The sequence below is a fragment of the Saccharomyces kudriavzevii genome, assembly GCF_947243775.1.
Source record: "Saccharomyces kudriavzevii IFO 1802 strain IFO1802 genome assembly, chromosome: 6".
NCBI lineage: Eukaryota > Fungi > Ascomycota > Saccharomycetes > Saccharomycetales > Saccharomycetaceae > Saccharomyces > Saccharomyces kudriavzevii.
Window position 1 is genome coordinate 45,053 of NC_079277.1, and position 16,296 is coordinate 61,348.

The 16,296-nt window shown below is 41.1% G+C and overlaps 8 protein-coding genes across 8 annotated transcripts; 3 read left to right on the forward strand and 5 right to left on the reverse strand.

Annotated features, from left to right (window-relative positions):
* Positions 1-738: 738 nt before the first annotated feature.
* ALR2 (putative Mg(2+) transporter ALR2) lies at positions 739-3,306 on the reverse strand (the record flags this gene model as incomplete). The annotated part of the gene is made up of 1 exon (XM_056227625.1): positions 739-3,306. The coding sequence occupies one exon, from the start codon at positions 3,304-3,306 to the stop codon at positions 739-741; it is 2,568 nt and encodes an 855-aa protein (XP_056087428.1).
* A 933-nt stretch (positions 3,307-4,239) lies between these two features.
* SWP82 (Swp82p) lies at positions 4,240-6,081 on the forward strand (the record flags this gene model as incomplete). Its single annotated transcript, XM_056227627.1, has 1 exon — positions 4,240-6,081. The coding sequence occupies one exon, from the start codon at positions 4,240-4,242 to the stop codon at positions 6,079-6,081; it is 1,842 nt and encodes a 613-aa protein (XP_056087429.1).
* A 137-nt stretch (positions 6,082-6,218) lies between these two features.
* EMP47 (Emp47p) lies at positions 6,219-7,550 on the reverse strand (the record flags this gene model as incomplete). Its single annotated transcript, XM_056227628.1, has 1 exon — positions 6,219-7,550. One exon carries the CDS (start codon positions 7,548-7,550, stop codon positions 6,219-6,221), a length of 1,332 nt encoding a protein of 443 aa, XP_056087430.1.
* A 255-nt stretch (positions 7,551-7,805) lies between these two features.
* On the forward strand, positions 7,806-9,950 carry RGD2 (GTPase-activating protein RGD2; the record flags this gene model as incomplete). The annotated part of the gene is made up of 1 exon (XM_056227629.1): positions 7,806-9,950. One exon carries the CDS (start codon positions 7,806-7,808, stop codon positions 9,948-9,950), a length of 2,145 nt encoding a protein of 714 aa, XP_056087431.1.
* Positions 9,951-10,188: 238 nt separating this feature from the next.
* FMP32 (Fmp32p) lies at positions 10,189-10,812 on the forward strand (the record flags this gene model as incomplete). Its single annotated transcript, XM_056227630.1, has 1 exon — positions 10,189-10,812. The coding sequence occupies one exon, from the start codon at positions 10,189-10,191 to the stop codon at positions 10,810-10,812; it is 624 nt and encodes a 207-aa protein (XP_056087432.1).
* Positions 10,813-10,993: 181 nt separating this feature from the next.
* SEC53 (phosphomannomutase SEC53) lies at positions 10,994-11,758 on the reverse strand (the record flags this gene model as incomplete). The annotated part of the gene is made up of 1 exon (XM_056227631.1): positions 10,994-11,758. One exon carries the CDS (start codon positions 11,756-11,758, stop codon positions 10,994-10,996), a length of 765 nt encoding a protein of 254 aa, XP_056087433.1.
* Positions 11,759-12,020: 262 nt separating this feature from the next.
* On the reverse strand, positions 12,021-12,929 carry OTU1 (ubiquitin-specific protease OTU1; the record flags this gene model as incomplete). The annotated part of the gene is made up of 1 exon (XM_056227632.1): positions 12,021-12,929. The coding sequence occupies one exon, from the start codon at positions 12,927-12,929 to the stop codon at positions 12,021-12,023; it is 909 nt and encodes a 302-aa protein (XP_056087434.1).
* Positions 12,930-13,088: 159 nt separating this feature from the next.
* Positions 13,089-15,104, reverse strand: LAM5 (Lam5p; the record flags this gene model as incomplete). Its single annotated transcript, XM_056227633.1, has 1 exon — positions 13,089-15,104. The coding sequence occupies one exon, from the start codon at positions 15,102-15,104 to the stop codon at positions 13,089-13,091; it is 2,016 nt and encodes a 671-aa protein (XP_056087435.1).
* Between the last annotated feature and the right edge of the window lie 1,192 nt (positions 15,105-16,296).

A 16,296-nucleotide genomic window follows, 5' to 3' on the forward strand; every position in this document is an offset into this window, starting at 1 on the left:
GCGTACTGTTCTCTCTACCCGTCACAGTGGTAGTGTGATGCTGAAAAGCTTCACGATAAGCATTACATCGTCCTTTCAATCCAAGAAAATTGCTGAATCGTCTTCTTGCATATTTTCTTCTATAGTATGTACTCCAGACGATTTCTAGAGGATAAATGTCAGTAAAAGGGAAATTATGCCTCAGTATATACCTATGCACATATTCAAAAGCACCTCCAACTAACAGTCCTTCACCATTATTCAAATATAGAACGCTAGAAAGGAAGGGACTCGGAGGCTACAGTAACATCGTGGCCCCAAGCCTATAAGACAACGTGAATTGATACTATTCTTAAACATAATTAGTATAAACGATTGTAAGAGTTTACAAATGTCCACCATTTAACAGATTTTTGTTGATGCAATGGCTTTCGGTCAACGTCGTGAAATGAAGTCGCACGACTTGATTTTTTCGTCTCTAGTAAATGCGCAGCCACGGATGAACATATTCATGTTTTTTATAGATGTTCATTTTAGAAAGTCCTTGTTTATAAAGACGATCAAAGGATCCAGTAAAAGCCGCATATGGTACGAATCGTTACACAAGTAATAAGACGTATCTGCACCATTAATAATAGAAAAATTCTAAGGGCAGAAAATCTTCAGATCCCGGAAACTTAGTATCCAATTCCGTAGTGGTTTCATAGCCGAACACTACTGATGACTTTGAGTCTATCATTTTTAATCTGGTCATCACCGCTATTTATAACGACTGTACCTACTAGGAAGACTTGCAACTGACCTATTTGAAGGGCCGACTCTTATATTTTCACTTTTTGAACGATCATTGAATCTTCTATTTCTTTTGGGCAAAAAACTAGATATGAAAGATTTAGCACCACTCTCCGCAGCTTCGTTAAGTGTCGTTGGAGCATCTATATTTTTAATCCAATAACTTGCCAAGAACCAACTTAAAATGGCCAAGAAAATTAGAACGCCCAGTATCCCAAACCACCACGCAATGCTAGCGTTCTTCCCTGGAACTGTGACATTCATACCGAACAGGCCAGTGATGACGTTCAATGGGACTAACATTGTACCTATCATAGTGACTTTACCAAGCATTTCTGTAACTTTATTATTCGAGTTGAACGATTCCACTTGCAATTGAGCTAAGTAGTTTGTATAGGATCTAGAAAAAATTCTTTCGTACGCCAGTAAATTTTGGCACATTGTCAGTAAATGATCTTGAATATCGCCTAGATATAAAGCAATGCCCCCCCTTGGTTGTGATGTTGCAGGTGCGGAGTGATTTAATAAAGTTTCATGCCCATAATTGCCGGTGCGATTAACACAATCTTGTCTTGATTGTAAGTTGGCAATGTTGATCTGTGATGTTAACGCTGGTCCAATACCGTGAGTTTCATCCTGGCATCTTTTGGCGAACATTTTTATAACATCTGCCTTCCCGCTCAAAAGTCTCATCAAAGTCATTGTCTTACGTCTACTTTCACCGATTCTTTGTAACATGGCAGCAAAGTCCATATCCCGGGCCATGAACACGCAATCTTCAATGGAGTCTGCTTCATATTCAATGGATTGGATAACTGGAGCAAAGCTATCTGTGATATCATCGATCAAGGCATAACATAACCAGTCTGAATTAACATTGACGTAATCACGTAATTGTCTTACACGTCTTCTTACATTGGCACAGTGGGATATTGGTCCAAAATGAAACGTTAAAACACCTGACCTGCAAACAACAATGTAAACGTTAATGGGCTCCAAGAAATCCTCTGATTCTTTATCATTTTCAAAAGTATGAAAACAAACAAAGTAATATGATTCGAAAAGTTCCACTTTTTCACGAGTCTCCTGCATTCTAATATCTTCTGCCGTCAATGGATGGATACCGAACGCCTTTGCGATGCAACGCATTTCGTCATCGGTTGGACAAGTGCAATCTAACCACCACGTTGGTTCTCCTTCCATAAATAATTCATAAAATGTCTGACCCTCTGAGACGAGTGAAGGAATGTCGCTAGCATGTACAGTTTCATCGGATTCTGAACGGAAAAACGAAAATCTATTGGGTATTTGGAAATCTGTATTCTGATATGAGGAACATGACGGATCGCAGTTTGGGATATTGCCATCATCTCCCCCCTCAATCTTATTTGTACCAAATGATACGCCAGGACACAAACCATGCCTAACATCGTCATGCCCCTCCTCCTCCTCCTCCTCCTCAATTATGTCTGTCTCATTAGTGCCGTCGCTCTTTTCAGGGTTCTGCGAAATTCTGGGTGTATATTTCAAAGCCGCTGAAGAGCTGGAAGTAGAAGTGGAGCTAGTAAATCCGATATCTTGAGGAACGTTGCTGTATTTTTGTTCGCTGGGTCCTTGAACGTTTGCTAAAAACTGACTCTTTTCCGCATTTGCAAACTGGGCATATTCTTCTAGTTCATCAAAATCTATACCATTAACTCGTGTATGCAGCGGGGGAGCCATTGGGAAGCAGACATCTTCTTCCGTTTCCTGCGAATCTCGGGACCCCTGTGACACATCGCTATCCAAAGATGTTCTAGTGTTCATACGCACTGCATTCAATTGCTGTGCATCATCTTCTGCATCTGACTTTCGGGATACACTTTGCGTCAGCAGAGCTGCGGGATTAATTGATGAATGCGTGGATGTTGTCGAGCACGTTAACCTCCTGGGCCCGGTCTGCTTGGAAGGTGTAATAATATCCGAATTACGTGGCATTTCAAGGATCGCATTGACTTGTGAGGGTCTACGAACTTTTGTAGCGGGACTTACCGACGAAGATACACTCAACTTGTGTTTGGTGCTTGAACAAATAGTAGATGGCAATATATTATGGTCTCTCTCTGGTTCCACATCCTTTGATGAAGTATTGTTCTCTACATACAGCTGTCTTTGGTGTGGCATCGAATGTGCTAGCCTAGACGGTCTCGCATTAGAAGTTAAAATCGCGGATACTCCCAATTGATGATGTCTAAATGTTTCATCTGCATCTTCAAAATCCATGCGCTTTCTAGTGGGCACATTTTCCACTTTGACACGCTTACTGCACCTGGTAGCCTTTTTTTGCTTTCTGGAAACCAAGCACTTGAGGTCTTTAGCCGTTTTCTCCTCAGGAAACACAGAAGTTTCCTGATGGACTGGTACTGGATCGGGATGTTGCCTATGGTAGTACAATCCTGCATGATCCTCTGTGTTCATGGAGACCATTGAGTTGTTAACCGAATTTGACCTTGACAGATCAGAAGATGACGCAGATGAACTGGATAAGGACGACATGCTTTTACGTTTTCCCACAAACTTTTGGTGATTCTATAAAAAGAAGCAGCAGTATCCTTTTGTTGAAGTCTTTGCACAACTAGCAGCACAATTTCATGTAGAAAAATTATTCAGTACCTATTTTTCTTTCTAATTTGGAATCATAACTATGAAGCCATATAGTAAACTCTCGAGCTAACCTGTCCAAAATAAGATTTCATTTGGAAATTGAGAGTCATCAAGGTCTTCGTGAGCATTTGTTTAAGATGCTGCGCTGCTTCTTTTGATAAAAATTTTCCTCTAAGATGTCGCTTTTGCAACCAATGGCCGGAAAGGCTGTGAAAAAAGTTCTTGCTTTAACACGCTAAAGGTGTTTTATGAAATAGCAGATTGGTTTCGCTCTACTCCCCGCAACCCACATCCCTTCTTAAAGTGGAGAGTGTGTGAAGTGAAATAGATCTTGCGTAGTATGCTCCAACTTTGGACACCATTAATCCCAAATAAATATGTCGTCTAATAGTCTTAGTCCAAAAGGGCCTTCCTGTTTCCCACATCGGGGCAACTTCGAGTATTTTGAAGAAACGCTCATTCAGATAGAAGTGTCAGCATAGGCATGCTACCATGTAGAGGGGTTATTGGCAGCTGTTTTTTCTTAGCGGATACTATTGACCTTGAGAATTATGTAATGAGATATGCTTTCCCATATTCACCCGAAACTTGGCTTTCAAACGTGAACGGCCGTTCATCTCCTTGGAGCGCAGGTTTAGGCCTTGGCGAAACGGTCCTTGTCACTGAGTGTAGTTGTAGTTTCAGCTGTCCCTTAATGCCTATGGATCATCTGTTTTCATTTTCTGGTCCTTCCTCAAAATAAAAAAGAAAACATGAAAAGTGTAGCGATGAATGTGAGAAAATAGGGAGAGATATCGAAAATAGATAGCTTGAAAAGCAGCAAATATGGTTGGTGAAGATGCTGGGAATGCTGCTCACGAAGAAGTTGGAGCTGTATTCATTGTACCCAAACTGCTCATCAAAGAGCATAAACGAGTTGTGCTCAAACAGATTCTACAGATTTTGGATCAAGAGGAATTAGTACAACCCCCACTAGATGCATTCCCTTACAGAAAACTGGAATTGCCAAGGTATACGGATGAGTCAAAGACCAGAGATGCTACGGATACTTCTTATAAAATGCTACAGATGGATGCATATGGTGAGAAAAAAATAGGATTGAACGGTGAACTATTCGGCGACAGACATTATTTGTTTAATACATTCACGTTTACCACTCATAGGAACGTACTTTTGGTGCTTTTGCAGGACGTTATCAAGGTGCTGTATCAGGATGATGCAAAACAAGACGAAAGCGAGTTTATTGGTCAGCATGATCAATTCTTGATAATGGAGACTACAGGGGAGCAAACGAATTTTTTAATCGAAAGTGGCGTCGTTTCCAAAGGGTCGATTGGACCTTTCAAGTATATAACCGCCAAGTCCGCGTTCGTTGAGTTTGGTGCTTCTGTAGTCGTAGGCGGCCAGCGTATCGTTGATGATTACTGGGAAACCTTGGCTAAAAAGCAAAATTTATCTTCACACCAAAGGGTCTTCAGATTAACAACGGATCTAATCCTAAAATTATCACTCTTACGGCCTTCTTTCCGCGGTAGTAAGAAGAGGAGTGTTGACCAGACTTACGCGGACACTAGTGCTACAAGCTCAGGTACAATTTCAAGCTCCAAATTTGAATCACCGTACCCAGTAGTCACAGAACAACCTTCAGCAGAGGTTAGAGAGGCATATATCGAGAACTTTGCTAAAGGTGAGCATATTTCTGCGATTGTTCCTGGACAAAGCATTAGTGGGACACTGGAACTGAGTGCCCAATTTAGAGTGCCGCGTTATCACAGTAAAAATTCATTTCAACAAGCCATACAAATGAAGGCAATGGATATACCAATCGGGAAGCATGAAGAACTATTAGCTCAGTATGAAAGCCAATCTCCTGTTGGTTCCTCCCTAACTTCGCTACCGAATAATATTCCGTCTGTTAATCCTAGTAATAAACCCATCAAGCGAATGTTAAGCAGCATTCTCGATATCAACGTCTCGTCATCAAAAAATAAGAAATCTGAGGAGAACGAAATGATAAAACCTATGAACAAGGGCTTACTCAAAAACAACACCTCTTTGAATATAAACGGCTGGAAATTCGAGTCCTTGCCTTTAAGGTCCCCGGACCAGCCAGGTAAGCAGCAGTATTATAGAGGATTGCCGTTATATGAGAAAACTACGTTGCTAGAAAGGTTGAAACAACTGACGCCGAACGAAATTAAAGAATTAGAGCATTTACACGACGCCGTTTTTGTTAACACTGGCCTACAAAACGTCAGAAAAGTTAGGACAAAAAAATGGAAAAAATACTGGCAGTACAAGGCAGGTATACCGATCGGTTTGAAACCCTTCCAATTGGATGAATTCGAGAACCAATATTTGAAAGATGTGTTGGCCCAGACAAGTGTCACTACAACTTTCAATGAGATAACAAACACAGATGAAACAATAACAACAAAGAGGATACCGAACGCAAATTTCTTGGGGAACTGCAATATCAGAGATTTCAAGCCTCCATACATTTATCCCCGTCTGAACAAGTTGCCACCAAATACTCCTGAAAACAAGGCCGCCATTAAGCCAGAGCCTGATGCGAAGAATAAAAATTCCAATTTGATGACGACGGCCATCGCGACGAAATCGGGAACTTTTACCAATTTCAGTAGCGGAATAGCTACGGATAAGTAGGGGCAGGGGAATCACTCCAAAAGTAATAATATAAACTATTGTTCGTTATTTCATATACGCATACGTATCTTTACATATATACATTTTGTATAGGGAATGCATGTGCACGATTAGTTTTAGTATAGAATTGTCAAAAATCATAGTAGTTTGGTCTTAATAATCTCTTGTCTAATTCTAAATGTATAGTAGGCCATAATTAACATGATGAAAATCAATGGCAGCAACCAAATCATCAATTTTCTAGCGATTTCGTCGACCTGGGGACCGTCTTGGCCGTGAATTTTTGCAGCTTCCCTATATTTTTCTTGGTCTACCAGCATTTTATCTAATTTTGCGTTGAGCGATAAGAAATCTTTAAATTTTTCTCTATCTTGAGCGATTGCATTATCAGAGGAAGTACCTTTTTCGTTGTCAGCGGCCTCCTTAGTGGAACGTGGTACGGTTGAGGTTTTCACAAACGATAGCAGTTCTTGTTGGACTTTTATGATGCCATCCAACTTTGCCCCTAAGGCGTTGATATCGTTGGCCAAAATTTTGCCCTCTACTCTGTCCAATTTTTTATACAATTCGTAGTTTGAAATTTTGTCTTTCTCGGCGTCAAATGCTGTCTTTTCGATCAACTGTTCTTTTCCAGTCTCTTTATCGACATATTTTGTGATCATTTTTGGTTGGCCCATTGCATTGACGTTGGGAATCAAAGAATCTTCAATGACGCCGTTGAACAACTGCATCTTAAATACCTCAAATGATTCTGCATTGTTGTCCACTGCACCATTTTCAGCGCTGACACCAATACGGTATGTTCCAGTGGGGAAGTGAATCTTCCTGGTTTGGAAACAGATTTTATTGTCCACTTGCACTTTCAATAGGTTGTTGTCATCCATATCATAAGTCACTCTAATCGTAGAAGGAACAGAGGAGTCCTGATAGCCCATCAAACAAGAGGCAAAACTTTCTTCATAAATATTCACTTTTTCTACGGGCTTTTGACCATCATTTAGTTGACCACGAAGGGTTGGGCCCAATGGACCATTATTATCAACCAATAACTGTAAACCATCGTATTTAGCTGGACCATTGTACAGTTGCTTATCACGTGGTATGCTAGAATCTTGAACGAACCAAAACGATATACCGCCATCAGTCTTACCGGAGTAGCCGACGCTTCTGAAAGTCCACTCCATGGTGAAAGAATCTTTCAGATTAAACCCTTGCTTCAACCAAAGGGAACCCTTGGAATTTTGACGGGAGGTCAGCACAATTCTGCCTTCTTCCAGGGAAGCCTGCTCGCCAGTTTGCCAATTACTAGGTACCTTACGCAAGTTGACCAGATCAGAAAGGGAATAATCCGAGTTCAACTTGGATGCATCTGAAGTGTCTCCCAAAGGATGAGCCTCTAACAATCCTGTCCATGCCGCAAGAATGGTGAAAAGGGTCAGCAGCACCGTGCTTCTAAGAGCCATTATCATCGCTATTAATGCAGATTCGCTAAAGCTAACTCTTTAGCAGGTTTAACCGATATAAAAGTCTGATATGATACCAACCTAAGGCCTTTTCTATTGGAAAGATCAGAAACGTTTCCAAAAATGTTCAGAAATTCGCGCCTCGTGGATAATGACATCACATCATAATAAAGATGACAATAGTATATTGAGATTAAGATACTATGAAACAATATAATTTTCCACTGTTTTATAGATGGTATTGCATATCAGAAAGTGAGCATGCTATCATTCTGTGATTATTTTTGGTCTGAGGACCTTGTCTCCGGTCTAGAGGTGCTTTTCGACACGCTATACCATGGCTGTGAGCAATGCGACTTATTCATTCAGTTATTTGCGTCAAGAATGCAGTTTGAAGTCAGTCATGGGAGGCAGTTGTTTGGTATAGAAGCTGGTATGGACAACCTGAAGGTAGTGCAGGAGGACGAGCAGGAAGGTGTGACCGTCTCAAGGGCTCTGAGAGGAATTTTACAAGAAATGTCTCAGGAAGGGACGCATCATTTGACAATAGCGTCGAACATAGAAAGTTTGGTGTTGCAGCCGTTCAGCAAATGGTGTGTTGAACATAGAGAAAGGATTCAGTACTCTGAGAAGACTTTATTGACGAATGTAAATAATTTCAGGAAGTCTAAGAAGTACGTAAGTAAGCTGGAAAAGGAATATTTCAATAAATGCAGACAGTTAGAAGAATTCAAAAGGAGCAACTTCAATGAGGACGAACTCACTAATGCAATGAAGTCACTAGAAGTACAAAATAAGTATGAGGAAGACGTGGCCAGGGAAAAAGATCATCGATTTTTCAGCAAAATAGCAGGAATAGACTTCGATTACAAGACAATGAAGGAGACCCTCCATCTACTATTGACCAAGCTGCCCAAGTCGGACTATAAGCTGCCTCTTATAAGTTATTCCCTAAGCAACACCAATAATGGAGGCCAAATAACCAAATTTCTGCTGGATCACATGTCATTGAAGGATACCGACCAAGCTGAAACATTCGGTCAAGATTTGTTGAATCTGGGGTTTCTGAAATATTGCAATGGTGTTGGTAATAATTTTGTCAATTCTAAGAAATTCCAGTATCAATGGAAAAACACGGCGTATATGTTTGCAAATGTACCAATGCCCGGTTCGGAGGACCTCGTTGCCGGTGAATCGCTAATATCTCGGTTCAACAACTGGGATGGCTCGTCAGCAAAGGAAGCAATTCAAGCCAAGATTGGTAATGACCATGGGGCCGCAAAAATGCAGGCACCTCATATCTCGGATAGTGAAAAGACTCTTTTTAGAATGATGGACGCACTTACAGCGTCTGATAAGAAGTATTATCAGGAATGTTTCAAGATGGATGCCTTAAGATGCTCTGTAGAGGAGCTACTGATCGATCACTTGTCTTTCATGGAAAAGTGTGAATCTGATAGATTGAATGCGATCAAGAAAGCCACATTGGATTTTTGCTCTACTTTAGGCAACAAGATTTCTTCACTGAAACTATGCATTGATAAAATGCTCATTTTGGAAAATGATATCGACCCTACGGCAGACCTTTTACAACTTTTGGCCAAGTATAAGACGGGCAGCTTTAAGCCTCAAGCGATTGTTTATAATAATTACTACAACCCTGGCTCATTTCAAAACTTTGGTGTTGATTTAGAGACCCGCTGTAGACTAGATAAAAAAATTGTCCCCTTAATAATCTCTTCGATTTTTTCGTATATGGACAAGATATACCCAGACTTGCCTAATGACAAAGTCAGAACATCGATTTGGACTGATTCCGTGAAACTGAGTCTAACACATCAACTGCGAAATCTACTAAACAAGCAGCAATTCCACAATGAAGGCGAAATCTTTGATATACTGACTAAATCGAAGTTGGAACCAAGCACCATTGCAAGCGTTGTGAAGATTTATTTATTAGAATTGCCAGATCCACTGATTCCTAATGACGTGTCAGATATTCTTCGGGTGCTTTACCTTGATTATCCCCCGCTAATTGATGCTGTAGGGGAGAATTCCACCTTACCTTCCGAGGATCAACAAAACGGAGGAAGCGAAGAAGACTTTGATACCAAGAGAATAAGAGGTCTTTATACCACATTGTCTTCACTAAGCAAACCTCATATAGCCACACTGGATACCATAACTACTCACTTTTACAGACTAATTAAGATTTTGAAGATGGGCCAAGATGGCAAAGAAGTAGCAGACGAGTTCACCGTCTCCATTTCACAGGAGTTTGCCAATTGCATTATTCAATCAAAGATCACGGATGATAATGAAGTTGGTTTCAAGATCTTCTACGACCTGCTGACACACAAGAAACAAATTTTTCACGAATTGAAGAGACAAAATTCAAAAAACTAGAGATTTAAATAATATAGATTAGTATAAAATTTTGTATAGAATGAAAAGTGTTCACCGTTTACTTTTGCCATGGCCAATACTTTCAGTCTCTCTTTTGATCGGATATGCAGTTCCTACCTTATAACCATGGAAACATCAAGAAAAAGGAAGTATAAAAAAGGAACATCGGATTTTGAGATCTACAATTAGTCATTTTAGGTGAGTGAGAAAGTTGAAGCAAAACGGCGGTGGAAAGATAATGTTTAAACGTATCATTAGATTGCCCGCAAAACGTCACTTCCAGAAAACTCCCTTTCGTTTAAGTAGCGACTTCGAAACCGTTCATATTCCTGATACAAACCACTTCAAAGACTTGCTGATTAAAAATGGTAAATTTCAAGAGGATCAAGCTACAACAGTAGTGAAAATAATGACAGAAGCTATCAGAGGAGGGGTGAAGCATGTTTCACAGGATTTGGCAAAGAGGGAAAAATTAACACAACTCAGTTACCAACAGCGTGTTGATTTTGCCAAATTAAGAGATCAGCTGTTAAGTGCTGATAGAAGTGAGTTTCATAATATTCAGAACGAATATGAGAGTGTGAAAAATGATTTGGAGAAATTGAGAAACAAATTAAGAGAAGAAATCACAAAGACCAACGCAGGGTTCAAACTGGATCTGTCATTGGAGAAAGGTAGAATTAGGGAAGAAAGCAGTCATCATGATTTGCAAATAAAAGAAATCGACACCAAAATCGAGCAAGAAGTGACCAATATGAAGATGCAAATTGATTCTGTAAAGACGCAGGTCATGCAATGGTTGATAGGAGTCTGTACAGGTACGTTTGCACTTGTATTAGCATACATGAGATTGTTGACATAGCAGCGGTAAGTGGAAAAAAGGGACTCCACCACACTCAAAGAGTGTATTTACGTTTGGTAAAAAAACAGTTTAGTAACGGTACACATTCGATAATGTAGTAAGAGTATAATTATTTATATAAGGATAAAAGAATCAAATAACAAAAAACAAAAGTAACGAATCATATAGCAACTCTGAGATGTTATAGGTCGAAGAGTTCAGTCAAGATTCTGACAGTGTCATTTGGAGATTGAACTGAATGTCCGATAGTTCTTTCGTCAGCAAAGATTTCGTAATCGTTACCACCGACCATAGTCTTGTCACCAAAGAAATGAATTTCGTTGAAACCGTCTTTTTCAACGTGTTGCAAACAGTAGGTTTTGTCCCAACCAGCTGGGAAGACGTCGAAGGAGATCTGACCACCAATGGAAAACGTCAAACCGTAGTCGGGGAATTCTTTCCTCAAAGCTTCAACGAACTTAGCTCTGATTTGATGTTCTTTGTCGTACCTTTCGAATTCGTTTCTCTCTTCGGTGGAGGCGTTTCTACCGATTGGGGAAACGTTGATCATACCGTTTCTGAATTCCAAGAAAGTGCCTCTTCTCTTTGGCAAATCAATTTCAGATAGATACCTCAAAATGAAAACGGCCAATTTATTGTATTTTTCTTCACCGAGCCAGTTAATGAAAGATTGGGAAGCTAGTTCCTTACCTAATCTGTAGGCGGTAAGACCATTTTCGGAAAAAGAATAGTCAAACTCGTCCAAGACGTTTGGACCTAACTGTTCTAATTGTTTGCTCAAATCAGAGCCACCGACAAAACCGATACAACACTTGTTTCTCAATTTGGCCAAAGTGCTTCTGACTTCTTCGGAAATGGTCAATCTTGCTGGGGTTAAAGTGCCATCAACATCAAATAAAACCAGGGTTTCCGGCTTTTCCTTGTAAGCGAATTCAGAGGTACTCATTATTTGTGTTATAATAGCAGGTGCTTTGAAGGGAGAAAGAAGTAGCAGACGCAGTTATCGATTTTCTTTTCGTCAAAGAACTTTATGCATTGCGAAAAAGAACTAAACAAAGTAAGCTGGAAGGGAATGGTAGAAAGAACACGTAAAAACGATACTTTTTAATATATTCCAGTTTTTTTTTTCATCAACGACAAAAAGAATTCATCATGCACTTTTCGTGTACCATGACGAGTATACCGATAAACGCCAAAAGTATATTTCATTATTTATTCTGTCCAAAATCAACGTGTCCCGTCGATTCAGCGTGCCTAGCGACTTCTCTCTCGCCCACGAAAGTCATTCTGCAGGTGTTGCACTTGATTTGGGCCTTGTGAGTGTTGAAAGAGTAGCCAGTTTGCTTTAAATTGGAGGCCAGTTGCAAAGCTGCCGTAAGAACATTATCCGATTCTGGTTGGTTTTTCTTGTCAAAGACGGTTTTGAATTCGTTCATGATTAGGACGTCGTAGTGGATTCCATTGAACAGTATCAAGATATAGTTGTCGAACTTCTCCTCGTTGAACTTTTCAATCTTGATGGCATCAATATCCACTACATAAATAGCTACTGCAAGTGCATCTGATATGATACCGATCTCGATGGCCCCACCCCAGGACTCCATTTTCAATATCCATTGCGCGTATTCTTTGTTAGCTTTATCCAAAATGGCGTCATTAAATTTGTTGGGGTTCTTAAGAATCTCCTTCGAGACCATCTCTCTAAGAGCACGAACGTCATCTTGTTTGAAGATATTGTAGGCAATAGCATGGAAGAGACATGAGTTGTCGTCGGGAACAGGATGGACCGATAGAACGTCCTCCCCATTGCCACCGATGGACATTTCAGTGCTTTTTAGCACTCTCCTTGGTTTTGGTTGTGGTGGCGGCATACTGAAACTTTCACTGCTTTGGGAAAGCTCTAATGTGATTTTTTCACCAGAGTTAATTCCCAGCTCGTCTAGCTGGGTTTGTCTTAGGGCAACATCGTCCTCTTGCAAACTAATTCTTTGAGGGGGGTATCCGAACCTCAACGTCTTAACATCTATACCGACATATTCAATGAGGTCATTGACTGTTGCATCCTGCTTCAAAGTAACGACCTGGTTAATTCCTGGCCCGACTACTCTTAATTTCATCTTGAAAGCCTCTTGTTGGATGCTTTTCTCGATGTGTACTCTGTTTCAGAAAAAAATTGTAATTTGCCACTGAAATCGGCTTATTTCGCCCTTTATTGTTAGTTGCTACTATTGCCCTATAGAAATGATACATACTGGTATAAAGAAAAATACACATCACTATTTCAATTGCGCCAATTGCAGCTTCACCAGTTGGCGTAAGCAAGTCGCAATTGAACGTATATAGAACAGGTTCAACAGTAGCAAAAGTATAACGATCAAGTATAAAAACAACCATGTTTCCGTGGTGACCTTCAGACCTTGAGACTCTGCAACAATAGGCGTTGCAGCAACGACTTCTGTTGTTTGTACGAGCGCAGTTTCCCCGGATTTTTCTTCCAGTTGTTCTACCTCTTGCTCCTCTTTCTCTTTGCTGATAGTAATTTGACATTCTTCGACATTGTCCTTGACAAACTTGGCAAGAATACGTTCCATCAACTGTGCAGCTTCTAATTGACCATTTTTGCAGCCGTTTTCGACCATGCCCTTTATCCAACTGGAGCCAGTCCATTCTACCCAAAAGGACACTCGTAGCAAACACGTTATTTCGTCGTTCCAACGGATTAAGTATCTTGTCTTAGTCGAAAAACTGCCACCGCTGGGCACGTTTGGCGTGCGTATACTACTGATGACTTCATAGTATGTGTCCGGATCCTTCCTATTTATTACTTCAGCAACATAGCACGTCGTGGACTTGGGACCTGCAGGGAAGTGCAACGCCTTTTCGTATGAATACTCTCTTTTCAAAGGAATGAGAGATCCATCAATGCTCGTGAAATCTGGAATTTTGGTGATTTGTGATCCCTCTTGGCCTCGTAGAAAATCCAAAAGGAATTCGTTCTGCTCCGAGTTGAACATGATCTCGAAGAGTATGCCAGGTGCACAGTTGAATGGTAATTCCTTGAGGACAAATTCATTGCTGGCCATCGGTTCGGCTGGAAAGCTTGTCGAGTGATGGTATAGTGGACCATCATACTGGTATGATGAACTGTCACGCAGATTGTATGCTTTTTCTTTTTCTCTATCCAAAGAGGAACTCGTGCTCTTAGGGGTGGTTTCATTGGTATAATCATTGTTATTGTCGTCATCATTAGTCTCATTATCATTAGTACCCTTTTCATTGTTTTCCTCATCGATAGAGTTTATCGCATCATCAATTTTCTTACCGTTGCCTGACTTGTCGCTGTTGGCGACTTCACTGACCATGTCCTTCTGTAACAACGTTCTTGACCACACTTCTTTCATCAAGCCGAATGCGCTGTCTCTGGATATAAAGCCGTTAAAGAGAGTTTTGCCCATCTGTGTTTCAATGGATATGGCGCTGGGGAATAATCCAGCAGCCGAAGTCTTCTCCATATATGTGATATCTTCGAAGGCAATCAGCACTTTAGCGATCCAACCAAGAATATTGGAATTAAAGCAGAGATGTTTTTCTGTGATGTATAGTTTCCCCTGGTAAAGCAATTCTCTATTGAGTCCACAGTTAAAATCATCCAGTAGTCTATCATCCTTAGGCACGGACTTGAATGCCTCGTGGAAGTCTCTGTTTCTTTGTTCGGATGCATAGTGATAAGGTGTGTCCATGTATCGTTCCTCCACAAACCGCCTGCGATCGTAATTGTCCTCCTTCATCTGAGAAGGGGTGCGCCTTGTCTTGACTTCATCAGGCTTTTCCACTTGCTGTAAGGGAGAATCTACTTCCGCGATTGTAGCATTACTGATGCGACGGCTTGACTTTCTCTTGGAACCTATGGAGGGCTCTCTCCTATGGGATATGATGTTCGGTTGAGACACTGGTGAAGTTGGTGTACTAGATCTAGAAAGTGGAGATTGTGCGTTGGACTTAAACGAAGAGATCATTCCACTGAAGAACGAGGACGTCGAAGACGTCCTGGACTGATCGTGTTTGATTTCAGTAGTCTGTTCATCAGCGGTACTTGGATTCGTAATCACTACCAAATTCTTGCGGGCGTCACTGCTATCTGAGTTTAGTGGCACGTCTTCTAGTGACTCATCTTCACCACCGCCAGCGTTGTCATCGTCACTTACATGCTCAAAGGGAGGGCCCAATTGCTGCACTGAATCAGTAGTATTTTCACCATCGGATACTGGCTCCCAATTGTCTACATCCGACATCACCACTAATCTTTGCCTGTACTTCTCTTCTTCACCCTTCTCTCTGATAGGGGGATAATTAAGTGTTCTATCATAATTCTTAAGATGCATTAGGAAAAAATGCAAGGACAAGAAACCACCTGATGCAGCGGCACGCGATATCCTTAAACCAAGATATAGAGCAAGCATTTCATTATGAGTAACACGAGCGATTGAAGTGGTTCGTTGCACTGGCCTACCTACAGTTAACAGCGCAGAGGGCTATGTGACATGTAGAAATGAAGAAGCGGAAGTTCAAGAAGTTCCCAAACTCAAGATCACAGCGTTTTACCAGGTGAAAGTGCAGACGAAGGCTGGAGGGATCTGCTAATCAGATGTTCCCTATTACACAGATGGCGAATCGGTGAGAATTGACTTCAGAAACCTAAGATTGTAGGCCACGAATCCGGGGGTGTAATCATCGAGATCTGCGATTCAGTACCTCCAAACCGATGTGAAGTTGATGATGCAGGAAGTGTAGAACCTTCATACTCTAACGGGTATACCAAGGAGTTCCAGTTCAGGCCATTACCGCATACAGCTCGGCTTGACACCTCCTTGTGCCGGTACCTTTAGTGGAGAGTTCGTTGTGAACATGGACCAGGACTACAGATTGCCAGCGCAGTTGACTTTTGACAAGGTGCTCTGATTGAACCGCTATGTTTGATGTTCATGCAGTGGTGACCGTGCCACACTTATTGACGTTGAACCCATCAGTGTACTGGTTGGTGCAGTGCTTAGAGAGCTTTGAACCAATAAGGTAGTCATTACCACACATGGCCTAAGAAGAGACCATGTGACGGTACCGGATTTATCGACTCTACCAGACACAGCTGCGACCAGCAAATAGAAGGGCTAATGGATGTTGTGTGTTGATAACGCATCGGAATGTGTCAAGAGCAATGGGGCTGTCATGCAAATTCACATACATCCCTCGGATAGAAACGTGGAGATTCCTCTCGGCGATATTCCATTCTAGAGAGATTACAATTAGAGGGTCTTTCAAGTATTACGAAGATGATTACTCCCCGGCCATTGATTTGATGTCCAAAGGCTATAACGATGCCGATGGATTGATTTCCGGTAGATTCCCCTTTGATAAAGGTTATTATCGTTCGTATTCTTTGTAGAAAACTCTTCAAGGATAAACAATGTCATGATAAGGCAGCGGATT